At 41.0% G+C, this 27525-nt stretch overlaps 1 protein-coding gene across 2 annotated transcripts in view; it reads right to left on the bottom strand.

Annotated features, from left to right (window-relative positions):
- Positions 1-27525, bottom strand: part of LIPH (lipase H) — a 53496-nt gene extending 25971 nt beyond the window's left edge. For both annotated transcript variants that reach the window (XM_002684870.6, XM_024995268.2), the window contains exons 1-4: positions 27363-27525; positions 10141-10508; positions 8926-9034; positions 583-684 (exon numbers count right to left, since the gene is read on the bottom strand). In XM_002684870.6, the coding sequence (XP_002684916.2) occupies positions 583-684; positions 8926-9034; positions 10141-10508; positions 27363-27429 (646 nt within the window). In that variant the 5' untranslated portion in view covers positions 27430-27525. The remainder of the gene's footprint in view (positions 1-582; positions 685-8925; positions 9035-10140; positions 10509-27362) is intronic.

Genomic DNA, 27525 nt, shown 5'->3' with positions numbered 1-27525 from the left:
CGTGAAAGACAGAAATAGCCAGGAAGATCTACAGAGAGCTGGAGAGGTATAGGCAGTTCACAAATGCTCCGTGTGGGGACTTCCCTGGTGGTTCAATGGCTAAGACTGCACTTCTAGTGCAGGGGGCCCAGGTTCATTCCCTGGTCAGAGAACTAGATCCCACATGCCACAACCAAGACCCAGAGCACCCAGATAAATATATAATTTTTTTTAGGAAACGATCCCACATGCCACAACTAAGACCCAGAGCAGCCAAATATATATATATATATGTATATATATATATATATATATATATATGTCCATGGTGTGCAAACCAGCCTCTCCTTGATGGGTCAAGATGATCACTTTACAAATAAGAGATGATGAGAAGGGCACCCCCACTCTTTCAGGAGGTCCTAGATGCCTGCATAAAACCACTTCCCTTCAATCTTCCTGTGGATTTGGAAGCCTGCCCCTTAGGTAAAGAAGGAATCTGGAGGAACCTGATCCACCTCTGCAGGAGCATCCCCACAGGGAGAGGCTCTTTGGGAGTTTGTGGGGGTGGGGATGGTCACTGACCCACTAGGACAGGAATGTTACCGTCTGTGTCAGAATGGATGACGTCAACGAATTGTGCGTCTCTGGGATCTAATCTATCCTCTGGAGGTCTCCCGTTGAATAAAGGGCCCGCAGGGTCCAGACCTGCAAGGAAAACAGAGTTGGCTTGGCAGCCCCACGCCATGAGTCACCTGCAGCGGGCTTTTGATCCCTCCCGGTGAGGATGGTTCACAGGCTGCAGGGCGCCCTCGGTGGCCAGGCACTCACATTCCCATCCTGCTGTGCCAGGCTCCTTTCCACAGCCCCATAGCCTTTTCCCACAGTGGAGGTGGTTACCCTCGCAGCACCCCCTTGAGAATGCAGCCAGACTCTCTCCGGAAGTGTACCTTTTTCTTTTTGCCTGTGGAATCTTAGTTCCCCAACCAGGAATTAAACCCAAATCCTTGGCAGTGAGAGCTTGGAGTCTTAACCACTGGCCTGCCAAGGAATTCCCTGGAGGTGTACCTGTGTGGGCCCCCACAGTAGGGAGTGCACAGACAAATGGGGACCAGTGACAGGGATAGGCTGGCTCCTCAGGAAAAAAAGCATCCAAGGGTGCATACAAAAAGTAAACACAGCACTTATGTTTATCCCATTTTAAATAACCTAGAACTTTGCTTCTCTTCCTTGTTATTAAAAAAACTCCTTTATTGTTTCCATTTTTATTCACATTTACCAGCTTACATCAGAAGACTGGGAAGGTAGCTATTGTCATTCCTATTTTACATGTGAATGAACTGAGGTTCAAGTGTCTTAACCTGAGCCACAGTCTCACAATGCAGCAAGCTCTCTCTGCTGAGCTTTTTATGTCCTTTAATTGGGTTTGGCAAACTGAGTGGGAAAGTGTGAGACTCATTGGTCAGGCCAGGCATTAGACCAGGTGTGGAGGAGGGAAATAAAGTTGTGTGTGTCAGTTCCGGCACAATTAACCCACCCCATAAATGCCTGAACTGATTTCTTGCTCTTGGACAATGTCAGTAGGATGTTTCTCACCATCATTATGAAACAGCTTGCCAAAACAAGAGAGCAGCTCCTATGATGATGTAACCACACACTAAAAACACCAGAAGATCCCAAGTTCAGTTCAGTCGCTCAGTTGTGTCCGACTCTTTGCGACCCCATGAATCGCAGCACGCCAGGCCTCCCTGTCCATCAGCATCTCCTGGAGTTCACTCAGACTCATGTCCATTGAGTCAGTGATGCCATCCAGCCATCTCATCCTCTGTCGTCCGCTTCTCCTCCTGCCCCCAATCTTTGCCAGCATCAGGGTCTTTTCAAATGAGTCAGCTCTCCGCATTGGTGGCCAAAGTATTGGAGCTTCAGCTTCAACATCAGTCCCTCCGGTGAACACCCAGGACTGATCTCCTTTAGGATGGACTGGTTGGATCTCCTGGCAGTCCAATGGACTCTCAAGAGTCTTCTCCAACACCACAGTTCAAAAGCATCAATTCTTCTGTGCTCAGCTTTCTTTATAGTCCAACTCTCACATCCATACATGACTACTGGAAAAACCATAGTCTTGACTAGATGAACCTTTGTTAACAAAGTAATGTCTCTGCTCTTTAATATGCTGTCTGCTGCTGCTGCTGCTGCTAAGTCGATTTAGTCGTGTCCGACTCTGTGCGACCCCATAGACGGCAGCCCACCAGGCTCCCCCATCCCTGGAATTCTCCAGGCAAGAACACTGGACTGGGTTGCCATTTCCTTCTCCAATGCATGAAAGTGAGAAGTGAAAGTGAAGTTGCTCAGTCATGTCCGACTCTTAGCGACCCCATGGACTGCAGCCCACCAGGCTCCTCTGTCCATGGGATTTTCCAGGCAAGAGTACCGGAGTACTCTTCTCCAAATATGCTGTCTAGGTTGGTCATAACTTTCCTTCCAAGGAGTAAGCGTCTTTTAATTTCATGGCTGCAATCACCATCTGCAGTGATTTTGGAGCCCCCCAAAATAAAGTAAGCCACTGTTTCCACTGTTTCCCCATCTATTTGCCATAAAGTGATGGAACTGGGTGCCATGATCTTAGTTTTCTGAATGTTGAGCTTTAAGCCAACTTTTTCACTCTCTTTTTTCACTTTCGTCAAGAGGCTCTTTAGTTCTTCTTCACTTTCTGCCATAAGGGTGGTGTCATCTGCATATCTGAGGTTATTGATATTTCTCCCGGCAATCTTGATTCCAGCTTGTGCTTCTTCCAGCCCAGCATTTCTCATGATGTACTCTGCATAAAAGTTAAGTAAGCAGGGTGACAATATACAGCCTTGACGTACTCCTTTTCCTATTTGGAACCAGTCTGTTGTTCCATGTCCAGTTCTTTTTTTTTTTTTTTTTTTATACTAAGCAGGCCCGACCCTGCTTAGCTTCCGAGATCAGACGAGATCGGGCGCCTTCAGGCTGATGTGGCCGGAGCCCCATGTCCAGTTCTAACTGTTGCTTCCTGACCTGCATATAGGTTTCTCAAGAGGCAGATCAGGTGGTCTGGTATTCCCATATCTTTCAGGATTTTCCACAGTTTATTGTGATCCACACAGTCAAAGGCTTTGGCATAGTCAATAAAGCAGAAATAGATGTTTTTCTGGAACTCTCTTGCTTTTTCCATGATCCAGCAGATGTTGGCAATTTGATCTCTGGTTCTTCTGCCTTTTCTAAAAACAGTCTGAACATCTGAAAGTTCACAGTTCACATATTGCTGAAGCCTGGCTTGGAGAATTTTGAGCATCACTTTACTAGCGTGTGAGATGAGTGCAATTGTGCTGTCGCTTGAGCATTCTTTGGCATTGCCTTTCTTTGGGATTGGAATGAAAACTGACCTTTTCCAGTCCTGTGGCCACTGCTGAGTTTTCCAAATTTGCTGACATATTGAGTGCAGCACTTTCACAGCATCATCTTTTAGAATTTGAAATAGCTCAACTGGAATTCCATCACCTCCACTAGCTTTGTTCGTAGTGATGCTTCCTAAGGCCCACCTGACTTCACATTCCAGGAAGTCCAGCTCTAGGTGAGTGTGAGTGATCACACCATCATGATTATCTGGGTCGTGAATATCTTTTTTGTAGAGTTATCCTGTGTTTTCTTGCCACCTTTCTTAATATCTTCTGCTTCTGTTAGGTCCATACCATTTCTGTCCTTTATCAAGCCCATCTTTGCATGAAATGTTCCCTTGGTATCTCTAATTTTCTTGAAGAGATCTCTAGTCTTTCCCATTCTGTTGTTTTCCTCTATTTCTTCTCACTGATCGCCGAGGAAGGCTTTCTTATCTCTCCTTGCTATTCTTTGGAACTCTGCATTCATACGAGTATATCTTTCCTTTTCTCCTTTGGTTTTTGCTTCTCTTCTTTTCACAGCTATTTGTAAGACCTCCTCAGACAGCCATTTTGCTTTTTTGCATTTCTTTTCCACGGGGATGGTCTTGCTCCCTGTCTCCTGTACAGTGTCACGAACCTCCGTCCATAGTTCATCAGGCACTCTGTGTATCAGATCTAGTCCCTGAAATCTATTTCTCACTTCCACTGTATAAACGTTAGGGATTTGATTTAGGTCATACCTAATGGTCTTGTGGTTTTCCCTACTTTCTTCAATTTCAGTCTGAATTTGGCAATAAGGAGTTCATGATCTGAGCCACAGTCAGCTCCCGGTCTTGTTTTTGCTGACTGTATAGAGCTTCTCCATTTTTGGCTGCAAAGAATATAATCAATCTGATTTTGGTGTTGACCATCTGGTGATGTCTTCTCTTGTGTTGTTGGAAGAGGGTGTTTGTTATGACCAGTGTGTTCTCTTGGCAGAACTCTATTAGCCTTTGCCCTGCTTCATTCTGTACTCCGAGGTCAAATTTGCCTGTTACTCCAACTCCAGGTGTTTCCTGACTTCCTAGTTTTGCATTCCAGTCCTACTAACTGGAAACTTACCTGGAGTGGAAAAGGTTTCAAGGGATGTCCCCAAGTTTTTATCTATGAAGGTCATTTTAAATGACATCTCCTATCCCCAGTGCTATAAAACTCAAGAGAGAGAATCCTTGCCTCAGCAGTCCTGGTTCTAGCCCGTTTCTCCATTTCTCCTCAGCTAACACCCTAGATTCCTTGAGGTATATCATTATCTGCCTCCTTTTCTTATCTCCCTGTCTTTTTCTCCCCCAATTTTTCTTCCTCTTCTGTCTGCTCCCAACTGAAACTGATGTGGGAGGGGGTGGATCAATAACCAGGTACCAAGTCCATAGCATATCAGCACAGCATTTTAAGGCGAGTACAGAGAAAAAGAGAGCGACCCAGGCAGTCAGGCAAGAAAAGGGAAATTTATTAGAGGAAAAAGAGAGGGTGACTGGCTCTTAAGGAGGACCAGCGTCCTCCCTTTCTGACAGAGTCCTTCTTACACCCTACCAATGAAAAATTCTGAGGGGATGGTCACGTAGCTGGAGGTCTGGAATCTGAGAAGATTCCACAGCTTTGAGAAGATAGGTGCCAGTGAGATAACAGGATGCCATTTGGGCAATTTGGTCAGTCTCAAGGATCACTGTGATTTATTCTTTGTTTGCTTGGTCGACATAACGAGCCATCTTACCAGTGAGACCCCATGTGGACTCTATCAAGCATGAGAAACTCAGAACCTCAGAAACACCTTGCTGCGGAAGCCTCCCGCTCCTCACATAAAACAGCAGCACTTACTATCTGAGAAAATGAACAGTAAGAGCCTCAGTTTATAGCAGCCTCCAGATCCATGGCTGAAAGACTGGCTTATCGTATAAAGTCCAAACCAGGGCAATTTCATAAGTGATAAAGCTGCTATTAATAATTATGCCAGGACTGAAGACACAAATGAGGACTGTCACAGTAAACATATGCTCTCCTTAGAGAAAAGTCATAGCAAATGATCAGCTTACACTGTCAGCCAGAAATCACAAACTATCTTTAAAAAGCTGCATACTTTGTGTGAGCAGAGATCACTGGAGTTGGATAGGGGTGACATGAGCCCCAAACCTAGCATTAACCAGCTGTGTGATTTTAGGTAGGTTACTTCACTTCTCTGAACCTCAGTTTCCTTATCTGCAAAACAGAGGTAGAATTAATTGCTACTTCAGAAGGTTTACCAAGGCATTCCTAGATCCGAATCCAGAATACTGAGATTTTTATAGAACAGAAACAAAACCAACAAAAATGGAGCACTTTCTTGTTGCTCTGTGATCACCAGCAAAGTGTCTAACTAGTGATCCCTGGCTTTGATTACAAAATTAACCAGCTTGAGAATCTGATGAAAGCCCTGGACCTCTGACCTCTTCCCAGGACAAATGTCCAATGTTTTACAGGTGGCTTTAGGGGCCTCCCTCACTCCCATTTCAAAGGTCACCATGAAGTGCTATCTAATAGAAATACAATGTGAGCCACATATATAGTTTAAAATTTTCTAGCAACCGCTTTTAAAAAGTAAACAACAAAGAAAACTGATTTTAATAATGCATTTTATTTAACCCAGTTTATTTAACCCAATATAGCAGTAAAATTTCATTTCAACATGTAATGAATATAAAAAAATCCAAATTTTTAATATATTTAAGGTATGTTTTTAATATATTTTTTCATAAATTTCAATAAACTTTAATATATTTTTCATCACTTTTTCCATATTTTAATATATTCTAATATATCTTTCATTTTGAATAAGACATTTCATATATTTTAATATATTTTTCAAAATATTTTAATATATTTTTCTTCAAAATCCAGTGTGTGCTTTGTACTTATAGCACATCTCAGTTTGTGTTAGCTACATTTCAGGTACTCAATGGTACATGCAGTTCATGGCTACTATATTGGACAACACAGATCTGTGGTCATTTTTTAATATGTGGTATTTAGACCACCTGAATCTTCTGGTGAAAAGCACAGACTCCTGGGACTTCCTGGTGGTCCAGTGGCTAAGACTTCGCATTCCCAGTGCAGGGGGCCCTGGTTCTATCCTTGGTCAGGGAACTAGATCCCACATGCCACAACAAAGACCCAGTGCAGCCAGATAAATATATTAATTATTTTTTAAAAAGATAAGAAAGCTAGGCTTAAATTAGTTTTTAAAAAATAAATAAAAGTAGAGACTTTTGGATCCCAAGACCAGAGATCCTGATTCAGCACGTTGGCACCGTATCCAACACTCCAAGATGATTTTTATAAGACTCAAATTTAATGTATTATCAAGTGATGTAGGTACTTGAAATGTTTTTAAATCCATTCATCTTCATTTGAAGAAATTAATGAAAAGTAATACCAGGAGATGTGCCTGGAGAGGAAAAGGAAAAGCAAGAACAGAAGACAAAGGGGAAATGAAAGAGACGAAGCAGACAGTCTGGCCTAGATAGTTAGCAAGCAGAACCGCCCAGTTCTTAGGAGTTGGGAGTGGATTATGTCTTTCCCGCCCCACAATCCAGTGATCCCACTCAAGAAGGGCAGTCGGAGGTGAGTGGGGAAGGGAAACGCTTTACCCCTGAGACAAGCGCTTGGGAAGAGGTGAATTTGATGTTGGAGCTCAGTGAGGATGAGGAATTGGAGAACATGGGGCAGTCAGAGGAGACAGAAAATTGAGCTGCAGACTGTGGGCTGAGTCCAGGTCACAAAGCAGGGCCATGTGGGCCCAGGGAAGGGAGGCTGGCTTAGGAAATTTCCATGGTCAGAGGCCAGATTACATTGTATTCCCATCCAAAGCAGTTGTGGGAACAGGCTGGCTGGGTGGCTGAGGAGCAAAATTAGGGGGTAGATAGAATAAGACAATGATGGGCTTGAGCCCCCAACACTAGCACTGGACAGCCCATTTAGCTTATCTCTTCCCAAACTTTGTGATCAGTGACGTCAGGTCAGTAGCTTAAAATCAGCCACAGTGGGAGTATTTACATCATGGAATCAGTAAATGCTATACATTTATTTGTGTGTGTGTGTGTGTGTGTGTGTGTGTGTGTGTGTATGGAGTGCTGATCAGCTTCTAAACACACCACTGGGAAAAGTCCCAGCTCCCAGAGGAGAAGCTCCCAACAGATAAAGAAAACAAGCATATTTGAGCTATTTGTCCTTTGTACCCATAAGGGAAAATGAATTTTTAAAAAGTAAACACATGTTGCTTTCTAAAACATTATAGTAATAATTTTAAAAATTGAAAAAGAGGGACTTCCCTGATGGTCCAGTGACTAAGATTCCGCACTTCCAATGCAGGGATCGCAGGTTCCATTCCACATTGCCACAGCTAAGAGTTTGCATGTTGCAGCTAAAGATCCTGAATGCTGCAACAAAGATCCAAGATTCCCTGTGCCGCAACTAAGACCCAGCACAGCCAAATAAATAAATACTTTTTTAAAACCTGAAAAAATGTTTTGCTTCCCTAGGAAAGCAGGTGAATAAGATGAGGGCAACCTTAGCATTTGGGGTGAAAGTCAGAAAAAAAAAAATAGCCCAGGAAAAAATATGACCTCAAGTACCAGGGTTAGAAGACACAGCCAATGTGGAGTATATGTGTGTATGAGAGACAGAGACAGACAGAAGGGGCAGGGGTGTGGGGCCAGAAGACTAGCCCAGGGCCACATGCAAGGTTAAGTACCACATTCAGTCCTGTGGCTCTTAAAGGGTTACCTCTCAATTGTAGCTGATTTGAATCATTTACCTCTCCCCTCCCTCCTTCCATTCACTTCTGCCTTCCAGATTGCCTAGATTTGGAATGGCTATCTCAGGGTAAGGATCAATTCTGGAAAAGATACGGATGGCCAGAAGCCTTGCCGCTCTAAAAGAGAAAGCCTCCCCCAGCCCTTCATCTGTCACTGTGGAAAGTTACTGAGCACCAGGCAAATGAACCCAGCAAAGGGATCTTTCTTTGGAGTTTCACCTGCTGTGTTTCTGAGGGTTTTTATTCTTCTTGGTCTGAAAGCTGATAGTCACAGAGTAAGCTCCAGACAACATAATTCCCATCTCATTTACCTACCCTAAGGCTCCGGCTATGCCTGGGGCTATATTACATATGTAGGTCAAACAATCTCGGATTAAATGAAAGGAAGGCTATCTGCTTGGGGCAAAATCCCCATCATGGGACATGGCTGTTTCTGTAGCCATAGAGAAATAAAGTCACCACCAAACTTTTCTATAGCATACACAATTTATAAAGTGTTTGCACATATTTTATTAAATAATAAATTTAATACTGCTGAAGTCAGTTATTACTATGGTCTTCCCTTTGCACAAGAGGACATTTGCTCAGAGCGGTTAAGTAATTAGAAGAGCTGACTTAGAACCCAAGGACTTGGATTGCCTGTATCATGCTCCCCCAGGAAACACAGTCCACAGGCTGGTTATCCTGAGCCCATTCACAGGAAGCCTTACCTGTAATTCTTACCTGTAATTCTCCCCAGCTGGCCATCGTACATCTTTCCAACAAACCCAGCTATGTGGGCTCCTAGACTTACTCCAATTATGTAAATGTCATCCAGAGAAGCTCCTTCTGCCTGGAATTTCAAAAGGTCCATTGTTAAAAATTGTGAGGGGCCAAGGAGTTGACAATACCTGGAGAAATTTCCTAACTGTTGACTTTGGAGAAACATTTCTAAGCGCCTTATGTCCATTACTTTATTAAAATGTCACAACACCCCCACAAACTAGATGCTATTCTTTTGATAATACAGATGAGGAAACTAACTGACTGGGCTGAAGTCATTTTCCCAAGGTCAAACAGCTGTTGGAAGGGAGTAGGACAGAATTCAAACTGGTCTGTCCAAATACAAACCTGCCTTAATTTTTATGCCATGGTGTCTCCATTCGTGCTTCTGCTGGGAACCAAGCTGAGACATCTTAAAGCCTTCCCCACTGAGGAGAAGGGCAACCAAATATTTTAATGAACTCCTTTATCTTCATGCTGGCTTGGTTAATGAACTACCATAGAGAGGGAAGAAGGAAGACAGGGGCAGGGCATATTGTCCTAGTCCTGGGATAGCTGGTCATGAGTCATTTTAATATTCCCTTTCCCAAGGGCGGTGGCCTAGCTGAGGAGGTCATGTAAAATTTATGTCACCCCTGGCCACAGTGGCCACCAGGTGTGGCTCTCTGAAATAGTCCCGATGTCAAATCACTTTTTATCAGATTGGGTATATCAGTTTTGGTTTTGGATAATCTGATCTCTAAACTTTTGGCAGGTCTAAGAAAAGGAAGAGCTATGGAAGTTGAGGAAACTGAGCACTGAAGCCAGGAAACTGAGCATTGAAGCCAGGAAACCTCTCCTACCCATTAGGTAACTTTATATGAGTTAGAAAAAGATGTCCCTTCCCCAGGACACTTTGCTGTCATTCACTAGAAATTTATTATAATAGGTATATAAATCTACAGTGTCTACAGAGACAATGGTGCTCTCTTAGATGGATTCCCTGTTCAGTGTACAACCCACACAACCATACCTATCGCCTTCCCTTCACCCTCCTGGGGGCTTATTCAAATAACATTTGCAAAACACTGCAAAAATAGTCCTCCTGATCACTGTAGATATCTCTTGGCTTTAAATATCCAGATAATGAGCCAATTCCAATTTGGCTCTGAACCATCTAAGAGAATGCCTCCTTACCAACATTAGGTCGATAAATTCCTTCAAGACTGTTGCCACTTTTCTGGTCTTACTAGAGGCATGGTTGTACATTACAGTTGTAGCTCCTCGATTCCAATCAACGATAACCACATTCATGTCTTCTACAGAGAGCAAACCCTCTACTAAGTCCTCTATCCATACTGGAGCAGAGCCTGTCGGCCTGAATCCATGGACCACAAAGGTGGTTTTCTTAGTCACGTTCAAGTTCCCCAAAACTGTGGAGTTGATGGCTTGTGCGCAGGTTGGGTTTCTCCTTGTGTAGAGCATCAGCTTCACATTTAGTCCTGTTCCAACCACTGCACTGTGAAAACTCAGTTTGGTAAATGAAGGACATGTTTCATCTGTGTCTGAAAATAAAAATTAGATGGTATCATGACAGTTCTTTCCTTAGACAGACATCAAATAGGAGTTCTGTCCTACACTCACTGGAGTTCTTTCCATGTGTCTTACTGTACCTAGCAAGAGGCTGGATCTAGTTGAATGAAGTTTAAACATCATATCTGATTTAGAGTTCATAAGTGGTGTCTTCTTTTTCACTCAGAAAATCATCTTTTGAAATCCTACCCTCTTTTAAGGTATAACCCCAAAGTTACCTTAGTGAATGAAGCCTTCTCCAACTCTCCCAGCCTTAGTTACCGTCTGTCCTTCAACACAGAACTCCCCAGCTCCTCTCTGTGCCACATTGACAGCACAATGAAGACATTTTCAGGGATGTACTATGGATATTTCTTTATATGGATGTCTATCCCATTAGACCACAGTCTCCTTGAAATGGTGGCTTATGATTAATCTCATATATCCATCACAGTACCCAGCACATAGTAGAGGACTTAGTAACTGAATCTACGGGGTCAAAGCATCTTTCCTTGTCCACAGCTCCCAACTGCAGTGGTGGTGGAGAACATGGTGTGCCTGGCTCTACACCTTTCAAACGCATCTGAAACTGTTAACCATGGTGGCCTTTCTCAGGCCTTTCCTTCTTTGCTCAAGCATCATCTTTAAGCATTCACCCTGCTGACTGGACTCGAAGAATGGCCTTAAAAGAAAGGCTGGGGATGTAAAGAGAACAGCTTAAGAGAGCTTAGAGCTTAGAGAGCTTCCCTGGTGGCTAAGCGGTAAAGAGTCCGCCTGCCAATGCAGGAGACGCAGGTTTGATCACTGGTCCGGGAAGATCCCACATGCAGCTAAGCCTGGGCATCACAACTATTGAACCCATGCTCTAGAGCCTGAAACCAGTGAAACCAATGCACCCTAGAACCTGTGCTTCTCAACATAGAAGCCACTGGCATGAGAAGCCCAAGCATCACAACTACAGAGTAGCCCCCTCTCACAGCAACTAAAGAAAAGCCCATGCAACAATGAAGACCCAGCACAGCCATAAAGAAAGAAAGAAATAATTTTTTTAAAAAAAGAAGAGCCTAGAGCATCTCATAATGGCAGAAATTGAGACAGTGTTTAAAAACATGTCACAGGGACACAGGAACCAACTGGAAGGGGCTTCCACTGACCAGATCTGGGATAATTTGAGGGCAAAATAATTAAGAACATTAATGAGTGATAGGCCGCTCGCATGCCACCCAAGTACCCAGCACAGCCACACACACAGAAAATTACGGAGGCTTTGAAATCTCTTACCCTAGAAAAGACATGGTTAAAAATTGAGCCCCAGGGACTTTCCTGGTGGTGAAGTGGATAAGAATCCACCTGGACACAGGTTTGATCCCTGGTCCGGGAAGATTTCACATGCTGCGGACCAACTACAGAGCCCATGCTCCTAGAGACTGTGCTCTGCAACAAGAGAAGCCACCACAGTGAAAAGCCTGTGCACCCCCAAAAAGAGTAATGCCCACTTGTAGCAACTAAGGAAAGCTCTTGCAAAGCCACAAAGACCCAGTGGAGACATAAATAAATAAATGAATAATTTGAAAAAGTTGAGCCCCCAAATCACACATCCTTCTTTTATACTGTCTAGTAGATTGTGCAGTGAGGCCTCCTCGCAGTGTAAATACTATCTTTTTCTTTTTTTTCTCAGCTTTATTGAGACATAACTGACAAATAACATTGAGTAAGTTTAAGGCGTATGACATCACTTTATATTATATATACTAAGAAATGATGACCACAATAAGGTTAGTTAACACACTCATCACCTCACCTAGTTACTGTGTGTATATTGAGAAGAGAACATTTAAAATCAACTCTCAATAAATTTTAAATATACAATACAGTATTTTTTAACTACCATGCTGTGTATTATACACCCAGGACTTATTCATCTATGTAAACATTTTCTCCATCAGTTGGCCCCTTTCATTTTTCCCTTCCTGTAGATTGCTTGTCCCAGGAGAACCTGGACTGAAACTTATCTGGTGCTTGTAGAACAAGCCCAACAGTAAATAATTGTCCAGTTAATCATTTTATTGAAGAGTGCCGAAGTAGGGCTGAGCCTGTGGGACGTAGCCATCAGTAAAACTGGGTTTTGTTCCTGGTTGTGTGACTGACTCACCAGGTGGCCTGGGGAAGTCATGTCATTTTTCACTCTCTACCTACCTGCCCAAGAGAGTTATGTAGTGAATATTAATTATGAATGAGATCATATTGGGGAAGATAGAGTGCCCTTTCCAAAGAAGGGGATTGCTTAATTACTGTGTTTGTTCATTTTGAGCCAAATGAGCCATACTAGGTCAAAGTGTCATAAAACCACGTATCTGAGCACTTGCAAGGCTCAGAGATGCGTCCTGAAGTTTGGGGCCAAAGCTGTTTTTCAGCCGCAACTGCCAACTTTAATGTCTACAGGATGGGTGATCTTTTTGGCCTGCTGAGTCCTTTCTAGAAGCCCTTAAAGTTGACAGTTACTGAAAGGCAAGAAGGGCAGAACACGTAAATATTTATTTTTCACTTGATAGAACCGCTGTGACTTCAAGTATTTTTAAATGTCTTAGTTATGTTTATAATGGCTTTGCGCTCTGGAAAAGGCTATGTGGATTTTGCCTGTTGCTCTTTTGCTTTTTTTTCCATTGTATTTTCTTTCTCATGCTGGGAAGTTTATAGCCCGCTTTAATTTTTCTGGCAAGAAAAAATTGAGCTCTATAACTTTATATGAAATCCTTTTGTTTCTATTTTACGGGATGTCAGTGTGGATTGTAGGTCAGTGGACTATATGCATAAGTGCTCCAGACGTAGGTATATTTATTCAGATTTAATTATGCTCCACTGTGAACCCCTGGCAAGGAGTTTGGGGCATCTGGAAACTGTATTTCAGACTGTCGTGGAGCATATTTTAAAATTCTGCCATGAATCCGGCTGCTGATCTTTGTCAGAACAGTTGTCTTTCCTTATTGTGCTCCAGTCCTTGCTTGAGTAATTCGAGACAGTGTCTAATGACTTTCTGATATGAATGATGAGGGCATTAGCATACTCAGTACTTCTCCTCTCTGATCCAGTGTCTACCTCCTGATTTTTATTAGTTATAAAATTACTTTTATATAACTAACTCCAAATAACTCCAAATTACTTTTAGCTCTTCTGGCGATTACTTTTTCAGTTTAAAAATAAATATTTAAGCCTCTTTGTACTGGTATATGACTCAGAGAGTGTTTCTGTTCTATTTAGTGTTATCTATTCTAGCTCCTCCAAATCTACCAAGAAAGTTGAGAAAGCTACTGCTCACATATTGCCTCCTGTATTGTATATCCTCCTTAACCCTTTTTTAAGAACACAAACACAAATGTACTCACACAAACATACACTTTGGGTTCCCTCTGTCAAAATACAGTCAGTCCTCTTTATTCAGGAATTTCATACTTGTGAATTCACCTACTCAAAATTTATTTGTAATCCCCCAAATCAAACATTTCTCACCCCTGCTCTGCATCTCAGTGGTTTGGGTGTGCCTCATCCCAGGGATGCCCACTCCACTCCCTAGGAAGGAGGGCCCCCTCTTTCCCTTTCCCTTCCATGGTTTCTCTCCTCTATCCTCCTCCATGGTGACAGGTAGACCCTGCCACTTGAGGAAAGGTCAGCAGGGGACCTCTGTTTTACATTAGAAGGAGAAAATGATTTGGCTTCCACTTTTTCAAAATCCAGCTATGTCAACAATAAAGCTGACACTTTTAGCCACGGGTCAGTTTCTCAGTTAGTTAAAACCCAGAGGAAAGAGGAGTGTGACTGCCACCCACACCTCAGCAGCAGACTGGGAGCCCTTGAGGGCAGAAATTTTATTTTTAATAAATTAAAAAATTACATAATATTTAATGCATATAAAATAAGAATGCAGAATATTTGCAAGTGATAAAGCACAGTAGTAAACACTCTATCTAAAGACCTAAAATAAAACCCAAATGTATTTGTAACCTCTGAAATTAATCATGCGCAGACCTGTGCCGAGTGGCAAAAAGAAAAATCTGAGTTGCTCCACACGACACTCTCAGCAGTGGTCAAACACACCAACGACTGCCTTCTTGTTTCAGTTCTTGCAACAAATGTCCTTTTCCTAGCCTCTTACTGCCACATTTTTTGCTTCTTGTGCCTTTACTTTGTGATTTCTCTGTTTAAAATCCCCCAAACATAGTCCTCAATTGCTGGCTGGAGTTTCTAAACTCATAAAGGCTGTGATGTTACCTTCCAGAGAAAATGTGTTACATAAGCTTTGTTCAGCTATGAGTTATAGTACAGCCATGAGTTCAATGTTAGCGAGTCAATGATATATATTAAATACAGTGTCTTTAAACAGAAACACATGTAAAATCAGATTATGTATTAACTGATCAGTCAAAAAAAAATGCTGTAACCAGAGGCTCCCCAGAACCTAACCCTTTATTTCCCCTCCGAGCAATGGTCCAGTAACTGCTACTTCAGTGCCTGAGCGCCTTTACAGAACAGGAACTGCCATGTATAATGAAGGTGAAGTTTATATAAAATTTATCTTCTAGAACTGTATTTCCCTGGTTATGTAGTTTTAGTTCTAGCAAGTACAAGATCATTGCTCACAGTGAGTCCTTTGCCTGGCCTTCTCCATTCGCTCCTGAATGACTCGCTCTTGCTTTCAAGACAGGCTCCTGGATGGCCCTTCACCCATCCCCAGCTGTGCTCAAGGGATAAGAAACTTGCATGGGGGACAGAACCAGCCTTAGGAATGAGGGACTGCCCGTGATCTAACCCTCACAGGCTCTGGGGCTAGTAGAAACTGTTAATTTTTTCAATAGGACAATTTTATCCTGTTTCTTTTGTTTGATTGTTCCGAGACGTTCCTGGATGCAGTTTGATTAGTTACAATTAAACTTGACTTTTTTTTTTTAAGTTGGATAAGTGTGGGGTGGCTAGTGGATAACATATTCACTATATTATTCTCATCTGTAAGTGAACTCCTTGGACTAAATGATGCTCTGACTTTATATGCTTTCCCCCAGGATTTATAGATATTCTACTTCCTCCTTGTGGTGAATTCCACTCCATTTTTTCCCATAAATTTTACCTGTTTTTTCATACCACAAACCTGAAACATTTTTTCCTTTTCTGAAATAACTTCCCCCACTAGCACAGAAGTTCCAAGAAAACTAATCTATTTGACCATTTGTCCATTCTTACATTCCCAGTGCCAAGAACAGGGCCTGCTTCAAATATTTCCTGGATAGACGGATATCAATCTATTAACACATCAGTCAGCCATTCAGAGTGATTCATATAAATACTATATAGTGTATGACATAATGTTTATAAAGTAAATGAAGCATGAAATGTATTGTGACTGAAATTATTAGAAATACATCTGCAGGAGACACAGCCTGGAAAATCATATGCAAACAACAATAGGTCGTGCACTCCACCCCAAAGTTCTTTGTTTAAAATTGCTTAAGTTATTAACCCTTTTCCTCTCAGAATTAACACCATTTTTAAAAGAATATATTACATTTATCTTATTTTGGACTATGTTACAAATTGGTTTAAGCCTCTCTAGGGCAGGCACTGCGTTGTTTTTAGTCTAGTGGTGTGTACCCAGCACCAAGCTCAAGAACTTGTCTTGTTGTTGGGCCTGAAATTCTCAGGCACTTTGGAAAGCATGTAAGGAGTAGATACATGTGAATAACAAATTTGTTACATTGCTTCACCCTCATATAGTTCTTTACATTTTACTTTGGGCTTCTCTGGTGGCTCAGACTGTAAAGAATCTGCCTGTAATATGAGAGACCTGGGTTTGATCCCTGGGTTAGGAAGATCTCCTGGAGAAGGGAAGGGCTATTCACTACAACTGAGCAACACACACACACACACACACACACACACACACGCCTTCAGAAAGCAAACCTCGTTATTTCGTTGTTTTGTTACAAAGTCAAGTTTGCTCAGAGGTAGTATTAACAGCTCAGCAGAACATGTTAAACGGGTTTCTAAAGCTTAACCTCTTCTATTAGAGTTTATTTGAAAGGGGAGAAACTTTGCCTTTACTCTTCAGACTACTTTGAAATTCAATCCCTTTGAAATGCCATTTCCTGTTTACAATCAGAAAATAACAGCTGGATGGGTGACGTCTCCCATCCATTGATGAATTCAGACCCTTGGGTAGGGCAGGGCTGATTATCATTTACTGTCTTCCTTCTGTTAAATTAAAAGAAACATATTCAAATAGGATGACAGGAAAAGCTAGCTATCTTCAGAGATAAATTATATGTGCCTGAGATACTTTATTATAATCTAATACATGACTGCCCATGGGCCAAATCCAGCCATGATCATTAGCATATTGTCTTTAGTTGTTTTCTTGGTATAACCAAAATTGAGTGGTTTAACAGTGACCACTGTCCCACAGAGCTGAAAATATTTACTATCTGGCTCTCTACAGAAGTTTGCCAGCTTTGGTCTAATATCTTAACCAAATTTTCCAGGCAAGAATACTGGAGTGATTGCCATTTCCTACTACAAGGGATCTTCTTGACCCAGAAATCAAACCTGTCTCTTGCATCACCTGCGCTGGCAGGTAAATTCTTGACCACTGCACCACCCGGCAAGCCCTTGCCAACTCTGGTCTAAGGTCTTACACAAAAACACAACACAATTTTGGAAAGAGCCTAGGTTTTGGAGACAGACCTAGGTTTGAAGTTCAACGCCATTGCCTATGAGTTATGTGATTTCTCTTAATTAATTACCTAACCTCTCCAGGCCTCAGTTTTGCACGTGTAAAATGATCGTAATAATGCCAATCTGTCAGGCAGTGCTTTGCAGAGTCATAGTGAGCCCAAGGCAAAAGAAAAAACACACCATGTAAATGTACGCTTTTACATGTGTGTGCTAAGTTACTTCAGTCCTGTCTGACTCTTTGCGACCCCATGGACTGTAGCCCACCAGGCTCCTCTGTCCATGGGGATTCTCCAGGCAAGAATACTGGAGTGGATTGCCAAGCTCTTCTCCCGGGGATCTTGCCAACCCATGGATCCAACCTGCATCTCTTATGTCTTTTGCATTGGCAGGCAGCTTATTTACCACTAGTACACCTGGGAAATCCATACATATTTATACAAGTATACATTTATTTATCAAAATATCCTCCCATATTTTGAACCAAGTGAAGAATAACCCTTCATTATTTAATCTGTTCATACACTGTGGTCACCTCTTATAATATAAACCACCTAGCAAGGAAGTAAGTTGTCACGGAGCCAGAAATGCAGGACAATTAGAAATGATTTTTTCTGTTGTACAATAACACCGACAAGTAAAATGATCAGTAATATATCTTAGTAAAATGTTTGACATTCTGTTCATCATAGATTTGTGTTGATTTTGATCTTTTAAAAATATTGCATTAAAATATCATCTCTGCATGATCAGATCAGATTAGATGAGATCAGTCGCTCAGTCATGTCCAACTCTTTGCGACCCCATGAATTGCAGCACGCCAGGCCTCCCTGTCCATCACCAACTGCCGGAGTTCACTCAGACTCACGTCCATCGAGTCAGTGATGCCATCCAGCCATCTCATCCTCTGTCGTCCCCTTCTCCTCCTATCCCCAATCCCTCCCAGCATCAGAGTCTTTTCCAATGAGTCAACTCTTCGCATGAGGTGGCCAAAGTACTGGAGTTTCAGCTGTAGCATCATTCCTTCCAAAGAAATCCCAGGGCTGATCTCCTTCAGAATGGACTGGTTGGATCTCCTTGCAGTCCAAGGGACTCTCAAGAGTCTTCTCCAACACCACAGTTCAAAAGCATCAATTCTTCGGCGCTCAGCCTTCTTCACAGTCCAACTCTCACATCCATACATGACCACAGGAAAAACCATAGCCTTGACTAGACGAACCTTTGTTGGTAAAGTAATGTCTCTGCTTTTGAATATGCTATCTAGATTGGTCATAACTTTCCTTCCAAGGAGTAAGCGTCTTTTAATTTCATGGCTGCAGTCACCATCTGTAGTGATGTTGGAGCCCAGAAAAATAAAGTCTGACACTGTTTCCACTGTTTCCCCATCTATTTCCCATGAAGTGGTGGGACCGGATGCCATGATCTTCGTTTTCTGAATGTTGAGCTTTAAGCCAACTTTTTCACTCTCCACTTTCACTCTCATCAAGAGGCTTTTGAGTTCCTCTTCACTTTCTGCCATAAGGGTGGTGTCATCTGCATATCTGAGGTGATTGATATTTCTCCCAGCAATCTTGATTCCAGCTTGTGTTTCTTCCAGTCCAGCGTTTCTCATGATGTACTCTGCATAGAAGTTAAATAAACAGGGTGACAATATACAGCCTTGACATACTCCTTTTCCTATTTGGAACCAGTCTGTTGTTCCATGTCCAGTTCTAACTGTTGCTTCCTGACCTGCATACAGATTTCTCAAGAGGCAGATCAGGTGGTCTGGTATTCCCATCTCTTTCAGGATTTTCCACAGTTTATTGTGATCCACACAGTCAAAGGCTTTGGCATAGTCAATAAAGCAGAAATAGATGTTTTTCTGGAACTCCCTTGCTTTTTCCATGATCCAGCAGATGTTGGCAATTTGATCTCTGGTTCCTCTGCCTTTTCTAAAACCAGCCTGAACATCAGGAAGTTCACAGTTCATATATTGCTGAAGCCTGGCTTGGAGAATTTTGAGCATTACTTTACTAGCATGTGAGATGAGTGCAATTGTGCGGTAGTTTGAGCATTCTTTGGCATTGCCTTTCTTTGGGATTGGAATGAAAACTGACCTTTTCCAGTCCTGTGGCCACTGCTGAGTTTTCCAAATTTGCATTAAATATTAAATAAGAGTAAAATATTTAGATATTAAAGTATCACAGAGTAAAATATTTAGATATTAAAGTATCACTTGTGTTGCATTAAAATATTACAAAAATAAAATATTTTACTGCATTAAAAAAAAAGTCATAAGTTGACTTATCTTGATTACTATTTTGGTGTCCCTTCCAAGTGTTGCACTTGGTGAGTGCCTTACTTGTCACACTCTAATCCCAGCCTGGCTATCAGGTCTGATGAGAGAATGAGAGAAAATGCCTGTGAAGTATCTAAAGTGTTACATGATACATTGTAGATGCCAAAAAACTAGTAACTATTTTATTTATTTTTCTGTTTATTTATTTGGCTGTGCCGGGTCTTAGTTGTGGCATGTGGGATCTAGTTCCCTGACCAGGGATTGAACCCGGGCCCCCTACATTGGGAGTGCGGAGTTTTAATCATTGGACCACCAGATGTTATTGCTGTTCTCCAGCCACTAAATCTTGTCCGACTCTTCGCGACCCCATGAACTGCAGCATGCCAGGCTTCTCTGTCCATTGCTATCTCCCTGAGTTTTAACATATCTCAAATTTATGTCCTTTGAGTCAGTGATGCCATCCAACCATCTCATCCTCTGTTGCCCACTTCTCCTCTTGCCCTCAGTTTTCCCCAGCATCAGGGTCTTTTCCAATGAGTCAGCTCTTTGCATCAGGTGGCCAGAGTATTGGAGCTTCAGCATCAGTCCTGCCAATGAATATTCAGGGTTGATCTCCTTTAAGATGGACTGGTTTGATCTCCTTGCTGTCCAAGGGACTGTCAAAAGTCTTCTCCAGCACCACAGTTTGAAAGTGTCAATTCTTCTGCACTCAGCCTTCTTTATGGTCCAACTCTTACATCCATACACGACTACAGAAAAAACCATAGAATTGACTATACAGACCTTTGTCAGCAAAGTGATGTCTCTGCTTTTTAAAACACTGTCTAGACTTGACATAGCTATTCTTCCAAGGAGCAAGTGTCTTTTAACTTCATGGCTGCAGTCATCATCTGCATTGATTTTGGAGCCCTAGAAAATGAAATCTGACACTGTTTCCATATTTTCATATTTGCTATGAAATGATAGGACTGGATGACATGATCTTAGTTGTTTGAATGTTGAGTTTTAAGTCAGCTTTTCCCACTCTCTTTTACCTTCATCAAGAGGCTCTTTAGTTCCTCTTTACTTTCTGCCACTTTTTACCACAAGAGAAGTCCCCCAAACTAGTAATTGTTAATGATATTGATAAATTGGGTTAATAGTATTGATCTCATAGGATTATGAAGACTAAATAAGTAAATCACTTAGTATGAGATTTGACATAAAACAAGTGCTAAATAAATTCCTTCCTTCCATCATTTTAGTTTCCTTAATTCAACCAAGGATTTGGAAAAGGGAAGCTTTATTAGCCAATATACAAGTGAGGTTCTTCTCCCTGACAAGGTAAAACAAATAATCTATTTGGATCATCAACTTGCTCATATTAAAATAAAGTTGGTCCCTTATTCCTTAGCCATTTAGCCCACTCTAGCATTCCTTTAGGAAATGAAATTCTAAGATCTTCCAACTAGCTGATTTGAAAGGACAAGAGCAAATAAATTCTCCAGGACTTTCTTACTCACCAAAGACAACCCTAATCTAAAAAAATTAATATACCAAGAAGTTTACATTTCTTTTAGTTAAAATATCTGAAAACAGGGACTTCCCTGATGGTCCAGTGGTTAAGAATCCACCTTGCAATGAAAGGGCAGTTGCAAGGAATTAAAACCCCACATGCCTCAGAGCAGCTAAGCCCATGAGCCTCAACTACTAAGCCGGAGTGCCACAGCTAGAGAGGCTGTGTGCTGCAACTACCACCTGATCCGACACAGCCAGAAAAATAAATTAAGAAACATATTTTTTTTCAAGACCTGAAAATAACCATGCTTTACTCTTGTAATTAGAATGTTGATCAGGTAGGTGTTTTTTCACCTTTATATCAAGCAGGTTTTTTTGGTAACAAACATGGTTCCACATGCTACAACACGGATGAATCTTGAAAATGCTATAACATGTGAAAGATGTCAGTCGCAAAAGACCACATGTTATATGATTCTATTCATACGAAATGTCCAAAATAGGGAAATCTATACAGATAGAAAGTAGATTAGTGGTTGCTTAGGGCTTGGGGATGGGAGGAGATGGAGAGATGGGGTACAGTAAAGGGTATTCAATTCCCTTTTGAGGTCATGAAAGAGCTGTAAAATTGACTGGTGACAGTTGCATATATCTGTGAATATATTAGAAAACACTTTAAATGGGTGGATTGTATGGTATGTGAATTATATCTTAATAAAACTGATTTTTAAAAAATTGCTCCTGTAATTTCACACTTTCAGAGAAAGAATTAAAAAAAACAGGGTGGGGCTTCCCTGGTGGCTCAGTGGTGAAGAATCTGCCTCCCAATGCTGGAGACACAGAATCCTGGTCCAGGAAGATCCCATATACCTCAGAACAACTAAGCCTGTGCACCACAACTCCTGAGCCTGTGCTCCAGAGCCTGGGAACTGCCACTACTGAAGCCCATGCTTCCTGGAGCCTCGTGCTCCACAAGAGAAGCTACTGCAGTGAGAAGTTCACACACTGCAGAGAGTGGCCTCCACTTGCTGCAACTAGAGGGAAAAAAACCCGAGCATCAACAAAGACCCAGTACATCCAAAAATACAGTAAATAGACAAAATTATTTTTAAAAAAAGTGAAAAAAAGATAAAAAGTCTTTTGGAGGTGACTGGGCAGAAGTTTCATTTTTCGGTCACAATCAAATCAGGCTCCTCGTTTTCCAGTTTGCTTTCTTTCACCTTGGAAACGGAGGTTGACAGACCTCCATTTTCTACCACTGCAGGCTAAATAAAGCCCTGACTTTGGTCAGTCTGTTGGCAGTTGGGGAGTGATTGTAGCTAGCTGTTTCTGTGCACAACAAATTACTCTTATTTGCAGCCTTAGGGACTAAATATAACTATTATTTTGTTTTACCACAGAAAGTTGAGTTAGTTACATAAAATGTCCTCTTGATTGGAAAGATATATTTTGTTTTTACCCACCAGCTGTATTTCTTTAGGCTACAACCAAAAAAACAGGGAGAAATCTATTTCCCTAGATTGGCTTATTTCGAGTGAGTCTCAGTTGGATAGAAAAGTGTGATTCCTTCAGACTGATCACTGACAACCTCGCTTCCTTTCTGATATAAACTTCCAAGGGATCCTTTGGCTCTGTATTCGCAGGATACACTGCCTTGATGCTAAATGCCCATGCTATCTTGGGGTCATGCTCAGTTCTGGCTTTTGGCTCCTACCTGCCTTTGGAAGAACCGATTTCATCTCCCACGTGTCTGATTGGGGAAAACTCCTACAGAAAGAGGAAACTCCTCATTCACATCCAAAGAGGTGTCTGTGAAGGGAGATGATGGAACTGTAGGTGGAAATATCCCACTGATAAAGCAATTGTGAGTGGGGCAAGAGGACAGAAGGCTCTGAGATTCTATGAGAGTCAATGAGCAAAGACAGTTTCCTATTAAACCTCTCAATATGGCCGAGTCAGCTTATCAAAAGTCAAACTGTCAATTTCTCTCAGACCCATGATTGGTGAAGTTCAGTTCACTAACCTCCAAACCCCTGTGACAGCAGTGAAATTCCACCTAATTTCACCCTGATGCACCATATTGAGTTAGGAACTAAAACAGGGAGGGCTCTGACTCACACTTCTTTCCTGTCAAATTTTGGGTTCCAAGGCGGGCTCCAGCTTTCATTTCCCCCACCTCTAAACATGACGCAAATGTGTATGAATAACTTCTTTAGAACAGAGGTCCACAGACAGGGTATATTGACTCGATGCTGCCTAAAAATCCTGAGATTCAGACGTAGATGAAGGAATACACTGTTGAATATTTTGCCTTCTGGGCAGTGGATGCCAAGTCAGTGTCCAGGACACACAGCCCACCACATGTTGACTGATGGAGCCAGGAGCTTTCCAGAAACCCACACCTGAGCACACTCTTAAGCTTGCTTAAAAACATTGTTCTGCAGGAACTTCCAAAAGTCTCAGAAATAAACATCTCTTTAGTCCAGAAATTTTGACTCGGAGAAATTAGAAAATGAGTTGGACTCCTACTTTGAAGAGAGAAGTGGAAGGGGAAGGTGACATGTCCCTACAATGAAATTCTACTGATTTTTTCTTTTTAATCTGAAAAGTAACTCAGTTTATATTTTTTATGCAGAGAACAACACTGAATTTGGCATTAAAAATCCATCCTGAGCCAGACTGAGATGGGTTCACAGTTGGCCAGGGCCAAAATTGATGGAATATCTTTGTTTCTCTTTTATACTGGCAGAGGCAGGCAAGAAAAAAATGGGCTGAATGCCTTCTTCATTGGAAGGATGTCTCTGCTTTTAACGACCAGCTTGAATTTCTTTAGGATATAACCCAGAAAACAAACGAGATGCCAAATTTCCTTACTCTTATCTCTTAATCATGTGCAAAAGATATGCACCTTCATGCTCCACCCCTTAGTCACCTTTGTTTCTCCTGGAGACAGGTGAGTCACACAGTGGCGTGCATGCACACGCACACACACACACATACACACACACGCACACACACACACACACACGCACACACACACACACACACACGGAGTTATAAATCATTCTGAAGGGAGTTTCCAATATTTGAGGAGATAATTCTTTCTCTGATTTGGCACAAAGGTATTCTTTAGGAAAATATCTACCTAGTTTTGCACAAGTTACTATAGGTCAAAATTTTGATAGCAGGGTAACTTTAAAAATTACTTATGAACACAACATTGTACATCAACTACAGTCCAGGATAAAATTGTAAAAAAAATTTAAAAATTTATAACATTAATCAGCCTCTGTTCCTTGAACCACCTGCAAGCTGAAAAGCAATGTGAATTTGTTTAATATACAGATTCCAGGACCTTACTCCAGACCCACTGAGTCTAGATCTCTGGAGATAGTCTGCATTTTCAACAAATTCCAAAAATGATTCTGGTAGAGTCTGCCAGCCATTGCTCCGTACTCTAGTAAGAGTATGGCCAAAATTCCCATCATGATTTCATGAAGGTTAGAGTAACAAAATAAAAATCTCTGAAAGTAAAAGACTTGTATTCTTGGGATTTCAGAATCACATCTTAATCACTTGCTCATTTTTGGACTGCAAGCCAAGGAAGGGAAAAACAATAAGTAAATATATCTGTGATTGATAATTTCTGCTTATTATTTAATATCCTCCCCCATGAAAGTTCTCAGATCATGGTTTTGCAGATACTAAGAAGACTGGATTTAGCTTACAGCAATAATTAAGTATTTTCCTTCCAGCTATGGAAGTTTATCGTGATGTATCTTGATCTGCTTGGGTTCTATTAGGTAGCAGTGGGTCTTGTGGAGTGACTTAAAGCAAGACTTTACTGATGAGATAATGTTAAGGAAAACCTTTCCACATGGCGTTAGTGGTAAAGAACCCGCCTGCCAATGCAGGAGAAGTAAGAGACATGGATTTGGACCCTAGGTTGGTAAAATCCTCTGGAGGAGGGCATGACAACCCACTCCAGTACTCTTGCCTGGAGAATCACATGGACAGAGGAGGCTGGCAGGCTGCAGTCCATAGAGTTGCACAGAGGCAGACATGACTGAAGCGACTTAGCACGCAAAAGGCAGGTCAATGGTTACCAGATGGGGGAGGGACACATTGGGAATTTGAGGTTAACTGCTATGCAGAGACCTTCTGTATAGCACAGGGAACTATACTCACTATCTTCTAATAACTTATCTTATTCATGCTTAGTCGCTTAGTCCTGCTCGACTTTTTGCGAACCCATGGACTGTAGCCCTCCAGGCTCCTCTGTCCATGGAATTTTCCAGGCAGGAAGACTGGAGTGGGTAGCCATTTCCTCCTCCAGGGGATCTTCCCAACCCAGGGACTGAACCCGAGTCTCCTGTGTCTCTTGCATGGCAGGTAGATTCATTGTAAATGAACTATACTTGGTTTTAAAAATTAAAAAAGATATTCTAAAAAAGGCAGGTCACAAAAAATTAAGTTCCAACTTTGTAACTGAAATATATAATAGGAGACTTGAAGAAAGTACCCACAAAATACAATCAGGTTCTTGTGTTAAGGTTAGTTCCCACTGCCCTTTGTTCAGTTCAGTTCAGTTGCTCAGTGATGTCCCACGACTGACCCCATGAATCGCAGCACGCCAGGCCTCCCTGTCCATCACCAACTCCCGGAGTTCACTCAGACTCACGTCCATTGAGTCAGTGATGCCATCCAGCCATCTCATCCTCTGTCGTCCCCTTCTCCTCCTGCCCCCAATCCCTCCCAGCATCAGAGTCTTTTCCAATGAGTCAACTCTTCGCATGAGGTGGCCAAAGTACTGGAGTTTCAGCTTTAGCATCATTCCTTCCAAAGAAATCTATCTCTAAATCTATTTTACTTAAAAAAAAAAATTGTGATAATAACCACAAACTCTAAAATGGTGACCTCTCAATTTAAAATATTATCAATATTTTATTTTTTGTTTTTTGAAAATTTATTTATTTTAATTAATTTATTTAAAATTTAACTAATATTTTAAGTAATTTATTTTAATGTCTCTTTACAATAATTTAATTCATTTATTTTAATTGGAGGCTAATTACTTTACAATATTGTAGTGGTTTTTGCCATACATTGACATGAACCAGCCAGTCACCTATCTTGAACCCCACCTCCCACCTCCCTCTCCAAATATTATCAATATTTTAATTTTAACTTACTATTAAATCACCTTCAAAAGCACAAATTAAGAAAAATTTATTATAAGCCTGAAATACTAACAAATAATTTTTCCATTTCCCACTGAAACTATTTACAGGCATAAATACATGATTTTGGTATGATTTTACAACTAAGTTGTAATCTTAGTTTACTACAAATTTGAGTTCTGCTTTTTTGACTTCTTTTATAATATGACATGTTATATTATAAACATGCTTGCACATTTCTGCATAGCCTCAGAATTATTTTGAAGGTTACGTATTTTAAAAAGTTGTTACATTGTACTTTCCATTCCTTTATGTAGAAACATTTCTGTTGTATCTAGTTTTGAGATTACAGATGACATAGAATCATCTTTGTATAAAAGATTCTTTTTCTTTTATAAGATATTTCTTTAGAACAAATTCTCAGCAATGGTTTTACTAGTTCAAAGGACATGAACGTTTTTATGGGTTCTAATGTATAGCATACTTCCCTTCAGAAAAATTATACCAATCTTCATTACTTAAACTATGTGAAAAAGTACTGGACTTCTAAAAAGCTGAGAAGTGTTGAGTTTTGTTTTTTTTTAAATTTTTTCATTTAATTTTTGTTACTTTGTTGCAAACATTACTCTGTTAATTTTTATTTATTCATTACGATTAATAATTTTGTATATATGTATGCCTGTAAGTGCAATAATTTTAAGTTATCAATATACCAGACACCATTCCAAGAGGTTTTACATATATAAAATCATGGGTTTTTTTAAATGAAAATAATTTAAATAAACATTTGATGCATGAAAGCTATAAAAACCTACACTGTCTGTAGTGGATATTAAAGTAAAATTTTTAAATCCCCAGGAAATAAATGATCTTAATTCATAGTAGAAAAGCACAGAAAAATTAACTATGAAAGAAAGCAACACCACTCTAGATTTTTCAGAATATTTCCTTTTGTACATCAGAACAGGTAATTGAAAGGAATAATAGTTTCTTTTACTACTGAGGAAAAAGAAGGTCTTTTCAGAAATAGAAAAAGGTTAATCCATATCTTCTTTCCTGAAAAAAAAATAACTGTATGGAACTTGGAAAGTCTAGTGAAGGAACTAGGATGATAAAAAGTAGTAGTAAATTTTTAAAAAAAAATTAAGGAAACTATTCAATAAATGACTTACCTGATCTCACCAAGCACATCAAACTGAGGAGGAAGTATAATCTCAGCATATGGAAAGTGGAGCCCATGTATGTCACATTCGTACAAAGGATTTTCTTCCCAGAGTCTTAGCCTCTATACTCAGAGCTTAGATAACTAACCCGGACGATGTGCGGTGACAACAG

Source organism: Bos taurus, chromosome 1 (assembly GCF_002263795.3).
Source record: "Bos taurus isolate L1 Dominette 01449 registration number 42190680 breed Hereford chromosome 1, ARS-UCD2.0, whole genome shotgun sequence".
NCBI classification, from domain to species: Eukaryota; Metazoa; Chordata; class Mammalia; order Artiodactyla; family Bovidae; genus Bos; species Bos taurus.
The sequence above is the reverse complement of the archived record's forward strand: the minus strand, read 5'-3'. Positions and strand labels throughout refer to the sequence as shown.